Genomic DNA, 23,780 nt, shown 5'->3' on the forward strand with positions numbered 1-23,780 from the left:
CAGAGGGATGCTCAGTGTCCCTCCAGTGCCCTGTGTCCCTCATCCTCTCCAGCAGCCACAGCCCGCACAGCTCTGGGAGTCAGGTCATTTTATCTAGGAAGTGAAGCCTTGATGAAGTAGTAAGTGCAGGGAAAAAAAGCACTTTATAAGCATTTCCTGTAATAAGTGTATATTGATGATTTGTATAACTTTTGGGGGGGCAATACAATACTTCTATAAAATTTTTCACCAGACTTCTTTAATGTACATAAGAGTTGGCTTTCTAGTGCTAATATATATATATATATATATATATATATCTTCAGCACTGCATACATATTAATAAGGCAGCCCCTAGCTCCATTCCCTTTGCAGAGATTGCTACTATCATTTAGGTAATGGTAAATAGAAGACTAAACAATGCTGGTGATGAATTATGTCATTAGTTTCCTGAGTTCATTAAAACATGAGAAAATTACATTATTTCTCTTTAAATAGAAACGTTTAATGTAATTCTGTTACAGCCTTTAAATAAGAGCCATAAATGATGCTTCTAATTCAAGTCCAACTGAGCCACAATTTATTAACATATAAGCCACAAGTAGTGAAGCAAGTGCCATATTGATTGATTTGCTTAAGTGTATGTCCTCAATGAAGCTATTTTATATTTTTATGTCACTGTTGCTTAGTTATGGAAACATTACTTATGTGTAAAGTAAATCAATAATTTGAATAGATTAGACAGGGTGCAATGAAATATAAATGAGCTTGTGTAGATAAATACTCTATTAATATGAAATGCATTGTTTCACTATAACAATGTTTTGCCTCCTCGATGGGTTTATGTACTTTTCTTTTTGCTGTTTAAATTACTATCACTTTATAAGATAGGGTTCTCTCCATGCCCTATATTAACATTGATGTAAGCATAGCCATACTGAAACGCGTTGATTGCAGCCAATGCTAATCCTTAGTGTTGATGTCATTTTCACAGCTGTGACTAGTGATTGGCTACCGGTAGCTATAATAAAAAAAATTAGTAAATTTAGTAAAGGTAAATTCCTGTAGCTTGGACCCTCATTCGTTCCCAGAATGACAGGGTCAATGCACTTTTTAAAATATAATTGTGGCATGGACCACTGACTTTTCGTAACTTTGTAAAATTTTAAACACACTCATAGTTTCCAGTTTCCTAAGAAATAATACTTTATGAATTCCCCTGCATTCATAGTCAAAGCTGTATCCCAGATGTGTCCCAGAGGTCAGCCTTACGTTAGCCATTGCGTGTCAGTCATACTAATAGGCCATCAATGTTAATGTTCTAATTAACCCCTTAAGCACTCTGTTCACTCAATATAAAGGCTTTGAAATGTGAAAATCTTGGAAAGCTTGATAAAAACCTTAAAGGGAATCTGGCAGCATTGGGCCTTACCTAAGATGCTAACGGTGTGCTGTAGCTGTCAGTCCCATTGTGAGCATGGTACCTTTTGGTAATTTGTCTGTGAAGTAGATTATGCACAATCTTACATCTCCTACTGTAATGAGGAGTTAAAGGATAGGTACCTCAGTGTTTGTGCCACACTCTAGAACACCTTACCACTCCTTCCTCCTCCCTCTGCTTTATGAATAATCAATGCTGAGCGGCCTCCTGCTCACTCACAATGTCATCCAGTATCTGCCGACAGAGAACTGATCTGCAATCAGATATAGTTGAACCACCTAACCGGTGTTGTAGCTGTGGTCTAGGGGTAAGTCACAAGTCTAGAGACCTGCAAAAATAAAAATGAAATCATTTTTAAATTGAATTTGGACCCCATTGGAAATTCTTTGCACTTTTGATACAATAATGAGGAAAATAAATAAATAAATAATTTCCATCAGGGGATTCTAACTAAAGGAAAACCTGCTGCAGGTCTCTAGACAGGTGGCTTACCCCTAGACCACAGCTCCAACTTATGTTTGGTGGTTCAACTACAGTATATCTGATTGCAGATTGAAGAGGGAGGAGAAAGAAGTGGTGAGGTGTGCTAGAGTGCAGTACAGTCGCTGAGCCACAGCTCGTTTTGACTCTTTATTACAGATGGAGACTCCACTCCACAGACAAAAGGTAACATGCTCACTAGGGGAGTGCCAGCTACAGCACACTGTCACCTCAAGTAGGGCCCGGCTACTGACCGATTCCCTTTAACTGTACCCACAAATAGAGTTAAAATAAAGTACTCTAAAACATGTCTCTTTAGTAAAGTGTTAGACCATTAAACCATACACACATTTTTTTATCTTTATTACTTTTTTTTTAATAGCACAGTGAAGCTGTCCATGCCTGTGCTCTATATTTCCTACTTATCTATCCTGTTTCTTTGAAACTATGACCCTTGACTTTCTATCTTCTCTTTTAGCTACTGACCTTGTGAGATACCCCTCTCTTATTACAGGTACAGCTGATTCATTACAACCAGGATTTGTACAGTAATGTCAGCGAGGCATCCCGCAACCCCAATGGCCTGGCTATAATCTCCTTGTTCGTGAACGTGAGTTCTTGTGATTTCATGCAGTACATACACGCATTTATCATTTTTTCTAGTATTAAAAGGAGAAATCCCTTTCTCTATGCCTTTCCAATTACAGTCCCTTTATTGCATGGTTAGATATGATAATTATAAGTTCTGCAAGTAGTTTACAACATCAAACTTACAATAAAATTATATTATGTGATTTGGCATCAGGTTTTACCATATTTCTATCACTATTATTATCATAATTATTAAGTCTATCATTTTCAATAATTTATTAACACTTTTTGGGTTAAAATGTACAGTGCCTTGTGTAAGATAAATATACATTACAGACGTATATCATTACACTGTATATAACAATTTAAGGCTTGCCCATTATAGCTTAGGGGCAGAAAAAAAGAAAGTAAATTAACAGGATATAGATACTATAGGACCAGCATTGTATTTAAAGGGGTAAGCGGTTAAAAAAAATGTCAGAAAGTTATACAGATTTGTAAACATCTATTTTTGGTGGGATTGGGTCAAGTGCACAGGTGGTGAGGTGTGATGTGGACAGTAGTTTGGAGAGGTGTCCTTTAGTGATGATAGAGAGTTAAGTTAGTGGGGAAAAACACTAAACAGGAATGGGGGGGGGGCTTAGGGGACTGTAATGTGAAACTTTCTCTGATGTCATCGATTTTCTATTTGAAGAATGTGGCAAAGTCCTCCACAGAGATGAGATATGTGGAGGATGGCAGTGGGGGGAGGCTAAGGGAGTTGAAGGTGTTAAACAGTTGCCTAGGATTGTGTCAGAGGGAAGATCCCCCAAGTAATCCTGTTTAGCAGCAGTAAGGGCAGATTTGAAGACAAGGAGTGCTGCAGCCCCGGACACTCGCTTTAGTTGTTTTGTTAGGTTGGTGTGCCTGGGCTGTCTGTTGATGTGTTGTGTTACAGTATTTTGTGTGTGTGTGAGAGAGGCGCCAGAGTCAAGAGCTGATAAAAGTTTTGAGGTAGCTGCTTGGGATGTGTCAATGGGGATGTTAAAGTCATCCATGGTGAATGTCCATAGAAAAGAAGTGCAGTAGTGAATTGATGAATCAATCACAGAAGGTGGTTGGGGAGCCTGGTAGTTGGTAAATTACAGCCACTTGGAGGTAAATATAGATGGAGTACCAGGCCCGCTTCTGCCATGAGGCGGAATGAGCCTTCCGCCTCAGGCGGCAGAATTTGCGGTCCGGCAGGGGGCGGCATTATGTCCCCCCTGCTGTCATTTTTGTTAAGTATCACTTAACAAAAATGACAGCGGCCGCTCACCTGTCCCGTCGCCTGCGCTCTCCACATCCTGTCTGGTCCCGCGACGTCACTCTGCAGCTGTCACGGACCTCCAGGCTGTGGTGAGTGCCCGGGGTCGGTGGGGGACGCGCTGGGGTGATCAGGTCGCGCGGGACCGCCCCGCGCGACCCGATCACCCCACTCACTCACCACAGCCTGGAGGTCCGTGACAGCTGCAGGGTGACATCGCGGGACCTGACGGGATGTGGAGACAGCGGAGAGCGCGGGCCGGCTGCGGTGTGGGACAGGTGAGTAGATGGCGGCGGCGGCGGCGGCGGGGGGGGGGGTCGCGGGGGGTCCGGGGGGATGCCGGCTATCACTCGGGGCGGCCGCCTGAGGTTTGCCTCAGGCGGCAGAAACCCTTCAATCGGCCCTGTGGAGTACACTTCAAAGAAGGTGAGGGTGAGGGTAGGCATAGGAGGAGTTGGGGTTAAAGAACAGCTGGTGTAGGATAGCAGCAGGCCAACACTGCTTCATTGACTTCTATATATATATATATAGTGAATACACACTGGCGCAAAGGGCCATTTGCCCTACACCTGAGGACGCCCCGTTTAGGGGTGAAACTAGTTGTGGTGGCGGTGTGTTAGGTTTTAATCAGCTACTTCCACAGTCCTTAGATAGAGTAGTTTGTAGCTATTTAGTGTTTATATAGAGTACCACCGGCTGGTGGACATAGATATATAAGTATTAGTGGACTGTGGGAGAGTGCTTTTAACTTTATCACGGTGTTCATATATTTTAGTATATATTAGTTTATTAAAAGTTACGTTTTAATTGATTTACCAGGGGCGATCCGGGGCCCTTTGCGCCAGTGTGTATTTTGTATAAATGTACCCTGGACCCCCTAGGTTATTTTTGACACCTTTGTTGTTTGTTTGCTATATATATAGTGCGCCCCTGCTGGACACTCTATTGAATCAATGGATGTGTATGTAAAAATATTATGTACAGTAGATTTTGATTGAATACATTTATGGAATACTTTGGGGAGCAAGTGTCCTTGCTCCCCAAAGTATCCCATAAATGTATTCAATGAATGCATTTGGAGGGCACCGAGCAGGGAGGGAAAGAGGTGCCTGTGCATCTACCTCCCCCCTCCCTCCCTGCTCGGTGCTGGGCACATATACGGAGTACTACTCCCATCATCTGCTCATAGTATGAGCAGATAATGGGGGAGTAGTACCTGTGCTATCCCCCTCACATCGCCGCCTCCCGTGCCACTCCTCACACAAGGGCCGCTCCTCACACTATCCCGCCGCTGACTCCCCGCCGCCAGCCGCCGCTCTCTGCTCCTACATACCAGCTCCTGGTCTGCACTGCATGCCGGCAGCGTCAGCCCTCCCCCACCCCACAGGGAGCACGGCGCTCCTGGTGCTTCCTGGTGTCCCTGGCCTCCCTGCGGGGTGGGGGAGGGCTGACGCGGCCGGCATGCAGTGTGGCCGGGAGCCGGTATGTAGGAGCAGAGAGCGGCGGCTGGTGGCAGGATAGTGTGAGGAGCAACGCGGGCAGCGGCAATGTGATGGGCAGCATAGCACAGGTACTACTCCCCCATTATCTGCTCATACTATGAGCAGATGATGGGAGGAGTAGTACTGTGTGTATGTGCCTAGCACCAAGCAGGGAGGGAGGGGGAGGTAGATGCACAGGCACCTTTCTACCTCCCTGCTCGGTGCCCTCCAAATGTATTCATTGAATACATTTATGGGATACTTTGGGGAGCAAGGACACTTGCTACCTTAAAGTATTCCATAAATGTATTCAATCAAAACGTACTGTACATAACATTTTTACATACACATCCATTGATTCAATAGAGTGTCCAGCAGGGGCGCACTATATATAGAAGTCAATGGTACTCATTGACTTCTATATATAGAGCGCCCCCTGCTGGACACCCCATTGGATTTACACCCTTCGTCGTGACGTCTCGGTTTCTGAGAGAATTCTAACACTCCATGATCTAATAAATTAAGAGAAATAGAAGTATATGTGCATTTCCCATAATTAATGTACATTAGAAATTTGTCTAACTTTCCATAAGTAATAACATATTAAAAAATACTTTTGGCCGGACTTCTTCTTTAAGGACTAGGAGATAGCTAAAATGATAATTGTAGGATAAGATAGGGGGAAGAAAAAAAGAGTATGGAATTAACCTTCTGGGAATACTTGGAACACTTTATATGAAACACTTAGAACACTATATGAAACGCTTGGAACACTTAAAATGAAAAACTTGAAACGCGTAGAATGGATTACTTGGAACACCTAGGATGGAACACTTGGATCACTTAGAATGGAACACATAAAACACTTAGAATGGAACACTTGGAAAACTTTATATGAAAAACTAGGAATACTTTATATCAGGGGTAGGGAACCTTTGCCTAAAACTTTTTGTTATTTAATATTTATTACAATTAGCCCCAGTTGTGTAATGTGTATTTACAGTGCTCTTATTAACCCCTTGCCTCCGCAGCCTGTTTTGGCCTTAATGACCAAGCTCATTTTTCAAAATCTGACCTGTCTCACTTTATGCGCTTATAGCTCAGTGATGCTTTAACGTATGCTAGCGATTCTGAGACTGTTTTTTTGTCACATATGGCACTTTATATTAGTGGCAAAATTTGGTCACTACTTTGTGTGTTTTTTGTGAAAAACATCAAAATATCATGAAAAATTTGAAAATTTTGCATTTTATGAACTTCTGAAATTCTCTGCTTCTAAAAAAGGAAGTCACAGCACATAAATTAGTTACTAAATCACATTACCAATATGTCCTCTTTATTCTGGCATAATTTGGGAAACATATTTTACTTTTTTAGGCTGTTATGGGGCTTAGAAATTTATTAGCAAATTATCACATTTTGTGAAAGTTTCCAAAACTGATTTTTTTTTAGGGACCAGTTCTTTTTTTAAGTTGATTTAGGAGGCTTGTATGCTGTAAAACCCCATAAGTGACCCCATTTTGGAAACTAGACACCTTAAAGAATTAATCTAGGGGTATAATGAGCATTTTAACCCTACAGGGGCTGGAGGAAAGTATTCACAATTAGGCCTTAAAAAAATCGAAAATTTTAATTTTCCAATAATATATATGTTTAGATTAAAGTTTCTCCTTTCCAAAAGGAACATGAGAGAATCTGCACCCCACAATTTGTAACACAGGTTCTCTTGAGTACAACGGTACCCCATATGTGGGCGTAAACCACTGTATGGGCACACAGCGGGGCTCAGAAGGGAAGGAGCTCCAATTAGCATTTTCAGTGCAGATTTTGCTGAAGAAGTTTCTGAGCGCCAGGTGCGTTTGCAGCGCCCCTGTAGTGCCCGTAGAAGAAAACCCCCCCAAAAGTCACCCCATTTTGGAAAGTACACCCCTCAAAGAATTCATCTTGGGGTGTGGTGACCATTTTGACCCCACAGGTATTAGAGCAAAGTATTTAAAATTAGACAGTAAAAATGAAAAACTCGAATTTTTCCAATAATATGTTCGTTTAGTTTTAATTTCTCAATTTCACAAGGAACATGAGAGAATCCGCACCCCAAAATTTGTAACGCAGGTTCTCCTGAGTACAACGGTACCCCATATGGGGGCATAAACCACTGTATGGGCACACAGCGGGGCTCAGAAGGGAAGGAGCGCCAATTAGCATTTTCAGTTCAGATTTTGCTGAAGAAGTTTCTGAGCGCCAGGTGCGTTTGCAGAGCCCCTGTAGTGTCCGTAGAAGAGGACCCCCCCATAAGTCACCCCATTTTGGAAAGTGCACCCCTCAAAGAATTCATCTTGGGGTGTGTTGACCATTTTGACCCCACAGGTATTAGAGGAAAGTATTAAAAATAAGACAGTAAAATTGAAAAACTTGAATTTTTCCAATAATATGTTTGTTTAGTTTAAAATTTCTCAATTTCACGAGGAACAGGAGAGAAGCTGCATGCCCAAATCTGTAACGCAGGTTCCCCTGAGTAGAACGGTACCCCATATGTGGGCATAAACCAGTGTATGGGCACCCAGCCGGGCTCAGAAGGGAAGGAGCGCCAATTAGCATTTTCAGTGCAGATTTTTCCGAAGAAGTTTCTGAGCGCCAGGTGCGTTTGCAGAGCCCCTGTAGTGTCAGCAGAAGAGAACCCCCCCAAAAGTCACCCCATTTAGGAAAGTACACCGTTCAAAGAATTCATCTTGGGGTGCAGTGAGCGGTTTGACCCCACAGGTATTAGAGGAAAGTATTCAAAATAAGACAGTAAAAATGAAAAACTCGAATTTTTCCAATATATGTTCGTTTAGTTTAAAATTTCTCAATTTCACGAGGAATGGGAGAAAAAATGTACCCCAAAATCTGTAACGCAGGTTCTCCTGAGTACAACGGTACCCCATATGTGGGCATAAACCACTGTATGGGCACACAGCGGGGCTCAGAAGGAAGGGAGCGCCAATTTGCTGGAGCAAAACCGCAGCTAGTAATGGTTATTAGAATAGCGCAGTTACTAAAATACAAAAAAAAAATGAGATTACAGGTAATGTGGGGTGGTTACGGATAATCTGCGGTGGTTACGGGCAACCTGCGGTGGTTACGGGCAACGAGGGGTGGTAACGGGCAACGTGGGGTGGTTACGGATAAACTGAAGTGCTTATAGGTAATCTGGGATGGGAACCTGTAACGTGCGGTGGTCGGGGGCAACGTGCGGTGGTCGGGGGCAACGTGCGGTGGTCGGGGGCAACGTGCGGTGGTCGGGGGCAACGTGCGGTGGTCGGGGGCAACGTGCGGTGGTCGGGGGCAACGTGCGGTGGTCAGAGGCAACATGCGGTGGTCAGAGGCAACGTGCGGTGGTCAGAGGCAATCTGGGGGGAATTACATGTGATTAGGGGCAACCTGGGGGGGTTACAGACAATCTGCGGTGGTTACGGGCAACATGGGGTGGTTACAGACAATCTGGGGTGGTTACGGATAAACGGAAGTGCTTATAGGTAATCAGGGGTGGGTACATGTAATTTTGGGTGGTTACGGCAATCTGGAGGGGGTCACTGGCAACGTGTGTGAGTTAGAGGCAACGTGCAGTGGTTAGAGGCAACATGCGGTGGTTACGTGCAATATGCGGGGTTACGGGCAATCGGGGCTGATTACGGACCATCTGGAGGGGCTCACTGGCAATTTGGGGTGGTTACAGGCAACGTGCGGTGGTTATGGGCAACGTGCGGTGGTTATTGGCAACATGCGGTGGTTATAGGCAACATGCGGTGGTTATAGGCAACGTGCGGTGGTTAGTGGCAACGTGCGGTGGTTAGTGGCAATGTGCGGTGGTTAGTGGCAACGTGCGGTGGTTATGGGCAACGTGCGGTGGTTAGTGGCAACGTGCGGTGGTTATGGGCAACGTGCGGTGGTTAGTGGCAACGTGCGGTGGTTATGGGCAGCGTGCGGTGGTTAGTGGCAACGTGCGGTGGTTAGTGGCAACGTGCGGTGGTTAGTGGCAACGTGCGGTGGTTATGGGCAACGTGCGGTGGTTATGGGCAACGTGCGGTGGTTAGTGGCAACGTGCGAAGGTTATGGGCAACGTGCGGTGGTTATGGGCAACGTGCGGTGGTTAGTGGCAACGTGCGGTGGTTAGTGGCAACGTGCGGTGGTTAGTGGCAACGTGCGGTGGTTATGGGCAACGTGCGGTGGTTAGTGGCAACGTGCAGTGGTTAGTGGCAACGTGCGGTGGTTATGGTCAACGTGCGGTGGTTATGGGCAATGTGCGGTGGTTATGGGCAACGTGCGGTGGTTATAGGCAACGTGCGGTGATTACGGGCAATCTGGGGTGGATACGGGCAATCTGGGGCGGATATGGGCAACCTGCGGTGGTTACGGGTAATTTGGGGGGGCTAGGGGTAATCTGGGAGTAAACTGCAATTATTACTATAATAAAAAGTGTGTGTTTTATTTTTTTGTATGTTTGTCACTTTTTGTACTTTATACATTAATTTTCACTGTATTACTATGATTACTGTGATATTTTCTATCACAGTAATCATAGTTCAGTGACAGAGACCAAATTGGTCTCTGTCACTTTAAATTTTCAGAGCTAACTGCTTCTGGAGCGCATGCGCACTTCAGAATCAGCCTGGACGTCGAGGAGGACGGAGCTCCGTGGATCAGGTAACGTATGTGGGGAAGGGGGGGTGACTGGGGGACGGGGGTGACTGGGGGGGTGGGGGGCGACTTGGGGGGGGGCACGGTGACACTTTTTATCCCCTGTCACCAATGATTTATGGTGACAGGGGATAAAAAGTGCCGGCAGCACTGGGAACAGGCGATCGGCGGTATATAGTATATACCGCCGATCGCCTGCTCCGGGACCACACGGGGGGGTCCCCGATCACTGTACCATGCTCTCCGCTACCTCCGGTGGCGGAGAGCATGGGGCTTTGATCACTTATTCATTTCCATCCCTGCGAACAAACATCGTTTGTTCGCAGGGATGGGGGCGGCCATCTTGGATCTGATGGCCGCCCGGGTAGGGTGATCGGGGGGCTGATCTGGGGTCTGAGGGGACATTTTTCATCTCCCCCCACCGTGGATTCACGGTGGGGGGAGATGAAAGCTATCGGCGGCGCCGGTAATGCCCGGTATCGGCGGATCGCCGCTAAAGAGGTAGTAGCGGCGATCCGCCGGTATCGGAGGACGAGGGGAGGGGGCCGGGGGACACACTGTTAGTGGCGGTGGGGGGAGGCAGCGTTCTGCAGCCTCCCCCCGCCGCCCGATCGGCGGGGGACACTGAATCTCCCTATAGACGCTGCGGTCGCATTGACCGCGGCGTTTATGGGGTTAACTGCCCGGGGGGGAGCGCGGCTCCCCTCCGGGCAGTGGCAGCAGGAGGATGCTGTGTGACACAGCCTCCTCCTGCTGCCCGATCTCACCCAGGGACAGAGGGGGGAGGCAGGGAAAGCATGACGTCCAGGGAAGACGTCATATTGGGGGAAGGGGTTAAAATAGGTGTACTGTTAGCAATTTTAGACTAGGTGTACTGTTCCAGCAATGATATGATTGATATTATGTAGATAGAGGGTGTAAATAACTACAGCTGAGAGAGCCTCCGTCATATACCAATAGTGGGGGGAACGCAACTGTGTCGCGGACCGGGCTTGTCTCCCGCACATTTGGCTGAGGAATCCCCGACGATATTGGGGCAGCCCTTGATACAGAGGCGTTGTAGAAAACCCCCATCTGGGACGCAATCGGAGCTATATCTCCTCTACAAAATTACTAGAATAATCAGTTGTGCGGTATCTCTATACTGCGGCACCACCGCAGAGACCCACAACAACTGAACTCCACAAAAGTAACAGATGAATATATACATGACCTCTTACGCTGCATCAATTCTTTGTGACACCCTGATCAAGTTGTCACAATACCTGGAGGTGAATTTAACCCCAGATACTGTTACGCACAGTAAAGAGATCATTGTTGCTGAAGTATTTCCCCTCTAGTCAACAGTTACAGTGACTCAAGCAAACAGCTCACATTAACAGTACCCCTATTTTAATAAGAGCACTGTAAATACACATTATACAACTGTGGCTAATTGTAATAAATATTAAATAAACGTTTAGTTTTAACTTCTGGGTAAAGCAAGGTATATTGCCCTTGACAACAATGTGATTGTACAAACATACCTCCCAAAAGGTCGGGATCACCAATTCCCTTAGAATAAAACACTTGGAACTCTTAGAATGGAACACTTACAATAAAATAAATAATACACTTAGATAGAACACATAGAATGGAACATTTGACACACTTGGAACACTTAGGATGAAAAACTTGGAATATTTAGAATTAAATCCTTGGAACACTTAGAATGAAAAACTTGGAACACTTAAAATGAAACACTTGGAACAGTTAGAATGAAATTCATGGAACACTTCAAATGGAACACTTGTAAAACTTGAAATGGTTAGAATGAAACACTTGGCACACTGAGAATGGAACATTTGGAACACTTAGAATTGAACACTTAAAACACCTAAAGTAAAACACTTGGAACACTTAGAATAACACAGTTAGAACACTCAAAATGAAACACTTGGAACACTTAAATTGAAAAAATTTGAATGGAACACTTGGAACACTTAGAATGAAAGACTCAGAAGGGAACATTTGAAACACTTGGAATGAAAAACTTGGGACATTTAGAATGAAAAACTTAGAACACTTAAAATGAAAGATGTGGAAAACGTTAATGAAACACTTAGAACACTTGGAACATTTGGAACACTTTGCTTACTTAGGCTATGTTTACACAACATATCTTTTCATACGGCCGTTGTTGGAATCGGCAACAACGGCCGGACTTTGTACGAAAAGACATGCTGCCTTATCTTCTATCGGATCCCGGCCGGAGCATATACACAGGGCTGGATTAAGGAATGGGCACCAGGGGCACGTGCCTCTGGGCACCAGGGGCACGTGCCTTTGGGCCCCCACCACAAAGGGGCCCCCACCAACCCGAACCCGGAAGCAGAGTTCCGGGTTCAGATTGGTGCATCTATGGCTGCATTCCCACGTTCCGTGACCCTGATGGATCACGGACGTGGAATGCATGTCCCGGAGTCCCCCCGCGCCCGGAAAGCATCTGTAATTAGATGCTGGGAGCAAGGGAGACTGTATTCATAAGCGCAGTGTTGTTACTACAGCGCGGCGCTTATGAATACAGTCTCCCCCGCTCCCAGCATCTAATTACAGATGCTATCCGGGTGCAGGGGGACTCCGGTACATGCATTCCACGTCCGTGATCCGCTAGGATCATGGAACGTGGGAATGCAGCCTATGGCATCTCCAGATCCAGCGCTCTCCTGTGTCCGGTTGCTGCTAGAAACAGGAGAACGCTGCGCCTGTGAGCTCCTGTGAGGCGTCGCAGGCCTCTTCTCTCTGGCGGGCTGCGCGCGATGACGTCATTTCATCGCGCACCGCCTGCTGGAGAAGACGTGCGCTGCAGAAGATGGCAGAGGGCCCGGCCAGCTCTGGAGCGAGGAAAGGTAAGTGAAGTGTATTTTTTTTTGTTTTTATTACATCAGCACACCACAGGGGATTGGGGGGGGGGGGGGGGAAGAAGTACATCTATCAGCACACCACAGGGGATTGGGGGGGGGGGGTGAGTGAAATACATGTATCAGCACACCACAGGGAATTGGGGGGGGGGGGAGAAATACATCTATCAGCACCAGGGCCGATTCTGGGGTTTCTGCCGCCTGAGGCAGAAACCTCAGGCGGCCGCCCCCTCACAAACCCCCCCCCCCGCCGCCGTCGTAACCGAATCACCCGTGCCTGCACCCCCCGCACCCCCCCGCCGCCATAACCGAATCACCCCCGCCTGCACCCCCCGCACACACACACCCCCGGGCCGGCCCTGCAGCCACTCACCTGTCCTGCAGCAGCCGTCCCGTCCCGCTTACCGCTGTCCCGCGCCAACAGTCAGCAGCTGTCATCGCCGCCAACGCTCACCGCTGTCTCCCAACCCTGCAGCCGCTCACCTGTCCTGCCGCAGCCGTCACGTCCCACCGCCAACGCTCACCGCTGTTCCTTTCCACGCTCCAGTGCTGTCAGTCAGCAGCTGTCATCGCCCTCCAGAGAGTCGTGAGTGCCTGGGGTCAGCGGGGGCATCGCGGCCCCCACTGACCCCAGGGGCTCACGACTCGCTGGAGGGCGATGACAGCTGCTGACTGACGGCGCGGGACAGCGGTAAGCGTTGGCGGCGGGACGGGACGGCTGCGGCAGGACAGGTCAGCGGCTGCAGGGCTGCTGTCTGCCGCCCCCTGCAGGGGCGCAGAATCTGCCGCCTGAGGCGGAATACTCATTCCGCCTCATGGCAGAAACGGCCCTGATCAGCACACCATAGGGGATGGGGGGGGAAGGAATACATCTATCAGCACACCGAAGGGGATGTGGGGGGGGGGGGTATTTCTATCAGCACACGACAGGGGATTGGGGGGGGGGGCAGAAATACAGCTATTAGCACACCACAGGGGATTGGGGGGAGGAAAACTACAGCTATTAGCACACCACAGGGGATTGGGGGGAGGAAAACTACAGCTATCAGCACACCACAGGGGATTGGGGGGGGGGGGAATACAGCTATTAGCACACCACAGGGGATTGGGGGGGGGGAATACAGCTATTAGCACACCACAGGGTATTGGGGAGAGGAGAACTACAGCTATCAGCACACCACGGGATTTGGGGGGGGGAATACAGCTATTAGCACACCACAGGGGATTGGGGGGGGGGGGAGAGAAATACATGTATCAGCACACCACAGGGGATGGGGGGGGGGGGGGGCAGAAATACAGCTATGAGCACACCACAGGGGATTGGGGGGAGGAGAACTACAGCTATCAGAACACCACAGGGGATTGGGGAGGGGGGAATACAGCTATAAGCACACCACAGGGGATTGGTGTGGGGAGAACTACAGCTATCAGCACACCACAGGGGATTGGGGGGGGGGGGAATACAGCTATTAGCACACCACATGGGATTGGGGGGGGGGGAGAGAAATACATGTATCAGCACACCACAGGGGATTGGGGGGGGAGAACTACATCTATCAGCACACCACAGGGGATGGGGGGTGGTCAGAAATACAGCTATCAGCACACCACAGGGGATTGGGGGGAGGAGAACTACAGCTATCACACCACAGGGGGTTGGGGGGGGGGCGAGAAATACAGCTATTAGCACACCACAGGGGATTGGGGGGAGGAGAACTACAACTATCAGCACACCACAGGGGATTTGGGGGGGGGGGAATACAGCTATTAGCACACCACAGGGGATTGGGGGGGGGGGGGGGGGGCAAATACAGCTATTAGCACACCACAGGGGATTGGGGTGGGGGAGAAATACAGTTATTAGCACACCACAGGGGATTGGGGGGGGGGGGGGAAATACAGCTATTAGCACACCACAGGGGATTGGGGGAGAAATACAGCTATTAGCACACCCCAGGGGATGGGGGGGGGATACAGCTATTAGCACACCACAGGGGATTGGGGGGGGGGGGGGGAATACAGCTATTAGCACACCACAGGGGATTGGGGGGGGGGGGGGAAATACAGCTATTAGCACACCACATGGGATTGGGGGGGGGGGGGGAATACAGCTATTGGCACACCACATGGGATTGGGGGGGGAGAACTACAGCTATCAGCACACCACAGGGGATTGGGGGGAGGAGAAGTACAGCTATCAGCACACCACAGGGGATTGGGGGTGGAGAACTACAGCTATCAGCACACCACAGGGGATTGGGGGGAGGAGAACTACAGCATTCAGCACACCACAGGGCATTGTGGGGGGGGGGGAGAACTACAGCTATCAGCACACCACATGGGATTGGGGGGGGGGAAGAAAGACATGTATCAGCACACCACAGGGGATTGGGGGGGGGGAGAACTACATTTATCAGCACACCACAGGGGATGGGGGGGCAGAAATACAGCTATCAGCACACCACAGGGGATTGGGGGGGGGGGAATACGGCTATTAGCACACCACAGGGGATTGGGGGGAGGAGATCTACAGCTATCAGCACACCACAGGGGATTGGGGGGGGGGGAATACAGCTATTAGCACACCACATGGGATTGGGGTGGGGGAGAAATACAGCTATTAGCACACCACAGGGGATTGGGGGAGAAATACAGCTATTAGCACACCCCAGGGGATGGGGGGGGATACAGCTATTAGCACACCACAGGGGATTGGGGGGGGGGATACAGCTATTAGCACACCACATGGGATTGGGGGGGGGGGAATACAGCTATTGGCACACCACATGGGATTGGGGGGGGAGAACTACAGCTATCAGCACACCACAGGGGATTGGGGGGAGGAGAAGTACAGCTATCAGCACACCACAGGGGATTGGGGGTGGAGAACTACAGCTATCAGCATACCACAGGGGATTGGGGGGGGGGGAGAAAGACATGTATCAGCACACCACAGGGGATTGGGGGGGAGAACTACATTTATCAGCACACCACAGGGGATGGGGGGGCAGAAATACAGCTATCAGCACACCACAGGGGATTGGGGGGAGGGGGAATACGGCTATTAGCACACCACAGGGGGTTGGGGGGGGGCGAGAAATACAGCTATTAGCACACCACAGGGGGTTGGGGGGGGGGGCGAGAAATACAGCTATTAGCACACCACAGGGGATTGGGGGGAGGAGAACTACAGCTATCAGCACACCACAGGGGATTTGGGGGGGGGAATACAGCTATTAGCACACCACAGGGGATTGGGGGGGGGGGGCAAATACAGCTATTAGCACACCACAGGGGATTGGGGTGGGGGAGAAATACAGCTATCAGCACACCACAGGGGATTGGGGGAGAAATACATCTATCAGCACACCACAGGGGATGGGGGGGGGGGCAGAAATACAGCCATCAGCACACCACAGGGGATTGGGGGGAGGAGAACTACAGCTATCAGCACACCACAGGGGATTGGGGGGAGGAGAACTACAGCTATCAGCACACCACAGGGGATGGGGGGGGGGATACAGCTATTAGCACACCACAGGGGATTGGGGTGGGGGAGAAATACAGCTATTAGCACACCACAGGGGATTGGGGGAGAAATACAGCTATTAGCACACCCCAGGGGATGGGGGGGGGGGGAATACAGCTATTAGCACACCACAGGGGATTGGGGGGGGGGGGGAATACAGCTATTAGCACACCACAGGGGATTGGGGGGGGGGGGGAATACAGCTATTAGCACACCACATGGGATTGGGGGGGGGAGAACTACAGCTATCAGCACACCACAGGGGATTGGGGGGAGGAGAACTACAGCTATCAGCACACCACAGGGGATTGGGGGTGGAGAACTACAGCTATCAGCACACCACAGGGGATTGGGGGGGGGGAGAGAACTACAGCATTCAGCACACCACAGGGCATTGTGGGGGGGGGAACTACAGCTATCAGCACACCACAGGGTATTGGAGTGGAGAACTACAGCTATCAGCACACCACAGGGGATAGCTACATGAGCACCACTAAAGCGTTAATTACAATGCTAGGGGCATTGGGGGCGCAAGTACTTTTCCTTGCCCCAGGTGCAGCTAACCCACACACACAGCACATCTGCACACAGTATAACATTAAGTGCGGACACAGCAGGAGCAGAGGATTTTATTGCTATATGGAGGGCACAGCCAGGGACATTATTACTATATAGAGGCACAGCAGGAGACATTATTACTATATAGAGGCACAGCAGGAGACATTATTACTATATGGAGGCACAACCAGGGACATTATTACTATATGGAGGCACAGCGGAGCCTAAGATGTTTGTCTGGCAGGTTCATCATGGCCGTCCGGGCCAGATGGAGAGGAAAAGGAAAGTGACACCTCAGATCATAGAAGACATCACCTGTGAGTCACTGAATGATGTTTTATTTGTATTTTTTAGGTAGGCGTGCCCCGGGGTAAAATAAAAAAAATGTTAGACTATATTGCTCTAAGCCATAATACCCACACTGCTTCTCCCTAGCAAAATCTCCCCACATGTTCAAAAATCTGCCACCGGCCGTGCATCGCTACGTTTAATAGTGATGTGTGACCGATGGCTGATCCAGCCTTATAAAAGGCTCTGTAAGCGAGCGCTAATCTAGCAGAACAACGCTACTTACCCAGTGGGTAAGAACACACAGAAAGTGCTGGGTTCTCACATTGCATTATTATCACAAACACAATGTGAGAACACTACCTGATAGTCAGCCGCTCCTGTCTCTAGGGCCTGGCATCTTTCTCTGCACTGCAGCCTCTAGTGACCATCACGAGCACAACAGAGGAGGATGCTGAGCCACACAGCCAGGAGTGAGGAGGGGTCTGTGCTAAGTCGCCTACAGTAAGCAGCCATCTGTATAGATTGCAGTATAGTTATTTATTTTTTATTTTTTTATTTTTTTGGGGGGGGGGGGAATGAGGGGCCCCCAAAAAAATTGTCGCCCAGGGCCTCCACCAACCTTAATCCGGCCCTGCATATGCATGTCAGTTTTCTGTGGCCGCTATTCAGTGAATAGCGTCCGCAGAAAACCATGTCAGTGCACACTATGGAGCGAGCGGATCCGTCCACTCCCTCCATAGTGTGCAGTGGGGAGTTCTGATGTGGGCACGCACGGATGCGCCCGCATCAGAACTTTGCGGCCATGAAGATCATCCGTCCGGTACTGCATATAAGATAACCCCCCCTTGTATATGGTGTCAAAAAAGAGCAAAAGTTACTGTAAAATGACCTGTAACTATACAAATAGTGAAACATTAGAAAACAAAGTGGAAAAACTGAAAGGAGGAGGTATTGTGGAGAATAATGTGGAGAAAGCCAATAACTTGCTTTTTTTTTTTTTAGTTTACTAAATATTTGAAATGTCAGAAAAAAATGAAGAAGTATATAGTAAACTCTCCATTAAATGTCACCTGTCTAACTCAAAAAGAAGTGCAGTGCAGCCTTAATAAGATTAAAATAGACAAATCACCCGGTCTAGATGGCATTCACCCCATGTTCAAAGAAAATTGCATAATGAAAGAGACAGACCATTATGTGTAATATTTGGGGATTCTACAGTGACTGGGTCTGTACCACTGGACCTGCACATAGCAGTAAGCCCAGGAACTCTAGGCCTGTAAGGTTTAACCTCCTTTGTGAGTATAATGTTTGAAGATTTTCTAAGAGACTGATCCTAGACTATCTCAATGAAGTAAATATATAACTGTATCAGCAAGGGGCTTTTAAAGAACTGCTCCCGTCAATCTAATTTCTCTCATACTTGGCTGAGGTGAGTTGTTGGATGTCATACATCTTGATGTTTTGAAATCTTTAAAACTATTGCTGCGTAGAAGGTTGGTATATAAAAATGGGAATGCTGTTTAAATGTGTGAAAATATGTAAGTGCTTTAGATACTGTATAGAAAGGAAAGAGTGGTTTGTATTGGACTGTATTCAAATTTGGTAACCATTACTGGTGGCATATCATAGGGGTTAGCATTGAGCCCTACTATTTAATAGATAACACATTGGGCTGGGTCCACAAAAAGTAAGTACCATAGTCATCACGCCCATTGTTGATTACGGCCGTGATAACTATGGTACTTACGTAGTGCTGCACCTGAGGGAATCCCGGCCGACGTGTATACACATAGCATACACTCCGGCCAGGATCCCTAGCAGCGCCGCAAGAAACTGACATGTCAGTTTTCTGCAGCCGCTATTCATTGAATAGCGGCCGCAGAAAACCCTGTCAGTTCACACAATGGATCGTACGGCTCCCGCCCTTTCTATTCCCAGCAATGTCCACAGGTTCGCTTAAATCAGTGAGCCCTTTAAGGATCTCAAACAGGAGTCACATGTCACAGTATTGGGGGCATGCACCATCAAGGCTTTAAAGCCACAGCCGAAGTGCTCTGACTCATCACACCTACACCAATACTGTGAGATGTGGTTCCTGTGCGAGATCTGTAAATATGACACTTGAACACCTGGAATAGACACCAGCATACAACAAAAGCCATACTAAGACTTCAGCCGGCTCAAATGCTGACAAACAGTAAAAATAAATCACGATGAAGAACCATACAGGTTATCAGAATTACACACACACACGCACACACATATTTTAGATGTATAGAGATATAAGGGGGAATTTACTAAGACCAGTGGCCTTAGCATTCGGCAGATTCATTAGAAGGTGTACATCTCACAATGAATCGGCCATTGCAGTGTCTATCCCATGCAATGCTTTAAGAGCAGTGTGGTGGGTAATCAGGACAATGAGCTGTCAGCAATTGGAGGGAAAGAGCAGCATATCAGGAGAAGGAGACACGTTTGTTAAAGGAAGGTACTGTATTTGAAAAAATATTTAACTTGACAAGTCCTACAAGTTTAATAACATCAGCCGAGATGGCACTACCCCTCTAAAGGCTCTTTACTATAAGATTAGAGGATTCACCTCAGAGTTCAAAAGATGGCCTGGATGTCATTTTTATTGTAACACTACCACATGTTATAGTTTCTAGATTTCTGGAGATCTGGGATTTATTCTGTCAGTTTTGGGCAGAATGTTTTTTTAAATTGGCTTTTTCCTCATGAGGATTCTTGCCTTCAATGTTGCAGGATAATTGGCTAAACTGAATAGACATGTCTATTTCTAGACTTACAAACAGAACACAATGTCAGTCAGCTGCTTCTAAGGCCAGCAGGATATTGTCATGCATTAAAACAGGCATGGACTCTCGGGACAGGGACATAGTGTAATATTAGGTTTATAAATCTTTGGTGCGGCCTCATCTGGAATATGCTGTTCAGATTTCAGCACCAGTTCACAGAAACAATGTCCAGAAATGGAAAAGGCAGACAACTAAACTAATAAGGGGCATGGAGCATCTTACTTATGAGAAAAGATTTTTTTAAAATTTTGAAGAAATGTTCAAGAGGGTACATGACTAACATGTAAGTGTCAAATTCAACACACAGTGGGTCACAACAGGTGAGTTCTTAGAGCAAAATAACATTAAAGGGGAATTCCAGGTAGAGGTTAAAAAAAATCTCCAAAAGCTTGCAGCATTGCTAAACTGTCTAACCCAGCTCTGAAACTACCAAAAATCTATTTGTTTTAGGGGTCTTTGTTCTGTTTTGCATGGCTGTACTTCCTGTTTGAGCAGTTGTACACAGTACTACAGGTTCCAGAATGCAATGCTTTCCCCCAGCTGTTCATCACAGTCCTGCCCATTCCCCGCCCAAATCTGTTGCAGAACATCTAGACTGTGTTCACACATTGCAGTTTCATTGTGTTACTAAATTAATTGCAGTACTTTATCATTTCATTGTGTTCCCACCCCCACAGCACGCTGTTACTACCTGTATCGCCGATATTGGAATACAGTAAAGAACTTTTTTAATTTAATTTTTTTTCTTTTCATCTCCACGCACATATTATGATCAAGCGTCTTTTATCTTTGAAGATGAGACCCACAATAAGGACTTTTTCTGATATTATCTTACATGGGAGATACTGTGTATGCCTCGTTTTTTGTCCATGTATCCTCTGTACCATTTAGCATCATTTAATTGTGTTACTGCATCATTTTTGTGAAGACGCTGCAGTACTGCAATGAAACTCCAACATGTGTGAACACAGCCCTAATTTCACTGCAGACTTTTTCCCAATCAGTTGCAGCAGCTGCTTCTGGCTGGTTAGATGGTGAATCACTTACGGGATTGAAGGATCCAGCCAAGCCTCCTGTGACATCATGCCCTTCCCCTGTCTGCATTATCATTCTGTGCTCAGCAAACACACACAATGTGAGACAGAGGCATGGAATCTTTTGTCTCCTAAGGGGGAGAGCAAAAGAAGTAGGAGACAATGTGGATCCGCACAGAGGCCATATTTCTTCACTTCCTGGATGTCAATCAGCTACCAGTGTGGCAGAACCGTACATATATGGTAATACATTATACAGACACATCTATATAACTTTTAATGAACTTTTAATAGAAAAACAGTTTTCCTTATGTGGAGTTCCCCTTAAATGTGTATGTAGAAATATAAAATCCCATTCTCTCCTCTTTATCTATCCCTTCCCTTGGTTGAACATAATTGACATGTCTTTCTTCCAACCTTGCTAATTATGTAAGTGTAAGACTATAAAGTGTAAATGCTATGGATAAATAATATAAATGCTAAATATACAATTTACTAATGGATGTCTAGGATCAGTGTTTTCTCAGGGTGAATTATTGTTTCTGTTCTAGTGGTGGTCTGTGGTGCAAAGAACTACATCATTGTCCAATTTAGGTAAATAAAGGTCCTCATACACCTTATACTTCTGCTCATGGTGGATTTGGCCATCAGGAAAAAGTGTATAGAACTTTCCCAACACTCAGGAATGCTTGGCCATGCTGAACTTTCCTCTGTATGGGAAGGGATATGGGAGGATGGGAAAGATAACTGTGACAGTTATTGAAGAGATGAGCGAACCTCGAGCATGCTCGAGTCGATCAGAACCCAAACTTTCGGCATTTGATTAGCGGTGGCTGCTGAAGTTGGATAAAGCCCTAAGGCTATGTGGAAAACATGGATATAGTCATTGGCTGTATCCATGTTTTCCAGACAACCTCAGAGCTTTATCCAAGTTCAGCAGCCACCGCTACTCAAATACCGAACGTTCGGGTTCGGATTGACTCGAACCCAAACCCGGTTCGCTCATCTCTAATGGTCACCCTTAGGCTACAGTGCAGTTCCTTGCTGCAATGCTACTAAAAATAAAATAAATGAATAAGGACAAGTGCAAGTCAACGTAAAAGAGGCTGCAGTGCCAATGTGATTGCCGATGACCTCTTTAAAGTGTACTTACTATAACTTTTAAAATCTAAATCAACAGTCTACCACTGCAGAGCCACGGGACATATAGCAGAAACTCAGCTCCGCGGGCACCTTCCGGACCTCCAGGCACTCACCTTTGTATAGGAGCTTGGAGGGAGTTTGGTCCATATCAGCCACTGCTACATGTGACCTACCCTCTAGCTGTACTCCGGACAGTGAGTAGCCATAACCCGCAGCTGTCCCGATTTATGACATAATATAACTGATTAACTGTACAAATCAATGTAATGAATGTTATTGCATGCCTCGGCGACCCCTGATGAGGTCACCATCACAGGTGGCTGAAACGCGTTGGATCGAGGTGTTGATATCTAAGGACTGGAGTACAAATACGACTACTGTTGCCGACATAGGGACCACGTTGACTAATATTCGGATGGGTCTGTTGGTATAGTTATTGCTCCACCTGATATACTTATTGACACTGATGAACTTTGATACTATAACATTGGTACAGTGTACTGCGAATAGTGTTTTTGTCTCTGGTGGTCCCTCTAACGGATCAGGGAACGGACTGGACCGGACAAGACTTACTGATTTTCATAGGGAAAGTTGAGCACGACATGGTGCATTATTTCCTACTGAACTAATAAATATTTTGGAAAAATTAATTTCTGGACATAATTGTATATATTGGTGATGGTTGTATATTGAATAAACACCCTTTAGTCATAAGCATATCCTATCTGTGTTTTGTTATTGCTAATTGCTGGGATATGGTTTACCTACTGCTTGGTGTAGCATATATACACTGTGTTATACATAATTTATACTTCTACATGCGCCCCCTGCTGGTGCACACACTTGAGACGTGACGTCACATTTTTTTTGAGGAAGTGAGCCTGCCTGATGTACTAAATTGAGGGAAATTGCCCTATATGTGCATTTCCCAAGGTAATTGTATATTAGGGATTTGCATAACTTTCCTTATGAAATTACATATTAAAAAATACATTTTGCCCGGAGTACCCCTTTAACTCTCCTGACTTTTACCCAGGGCCGGATCCAGGCTTTTGGGGACCCTCGGGTGACAGTGCCTCAGTGAGTGGGCCCCTCATCCATCCAATATGTATCCATCATCCACACACTATGCACAATCACTTAAGACACTACTAGCTTAAACAAACACACATTATTGACACAGACACTGACTGACACTAACTGACTGACAGACACTGACTGACTGGCACTGACTCACTGACTTACTGACACAGACACTAACAAAAAATCCTCCACTCCACAACTGGGTCCAATGGGCACAGGTCCAGGTAAAAAAAAAACATGGCAAAATGAAGTTCTAAAATTAAATAAAAAACAATACAACGCGTTTCAGGATCGCACCGATCCCTTTCTCAAGTGTCTTACCTTTTTAAAACACTCGAGAAAGGGATACTGATTGATTGACTGACTGGCACTGACACAGACTAACTCAGCGACTGATACAAACGTTGACTGACCAACTGACTGACACTGAAACACTCACACTAACAGCACCTACAGCTCAGTCTTCTTTCTCTTCCTCTCTCTGGGGCTGCT

At 46.9% G+C, this 23,780-nt stretch overlaps 1 protein-coding gene across 1 annotated transcript in view; it reads left to right on the top strand.

Annotated features, from left to right (window-relative positions):
* Nucleotides 1-23,780, top strand: part of LOC138769406 (carbonic anhydrase-related protein 10-like) — a 244,988-nt gene that overhangs the window by 170,990 nt on the left and 50,218 nt on the right. Inside the window, exon 5 of the mRNA XM_069947848.1 lies at nt 2,415-2,510. Within this exon, the coding sequence (XP_069803949.1) occupies nt 2,415-2,510 (96 nt within the window). The remainder of the gene's footprint in view (nt 1-2,414; nt 2,511-23,780) is intronic.

Source organism: Dendropsophus ebraccatus, chromosome 12, assembly GCF_027789765.1.
Source record: "Dendropsophus ebraccatus isolate aDenEbr1 chromosome 12, aDenEbr1.pat, whole genome shotgun sequence".
Classification (NCBI taxonomy): Eukaryota; Metazoa; Chordata; class Amphibia; order Anura; family Hylidae; genus Dendropsophus; species Dendropsophus ebraccatus.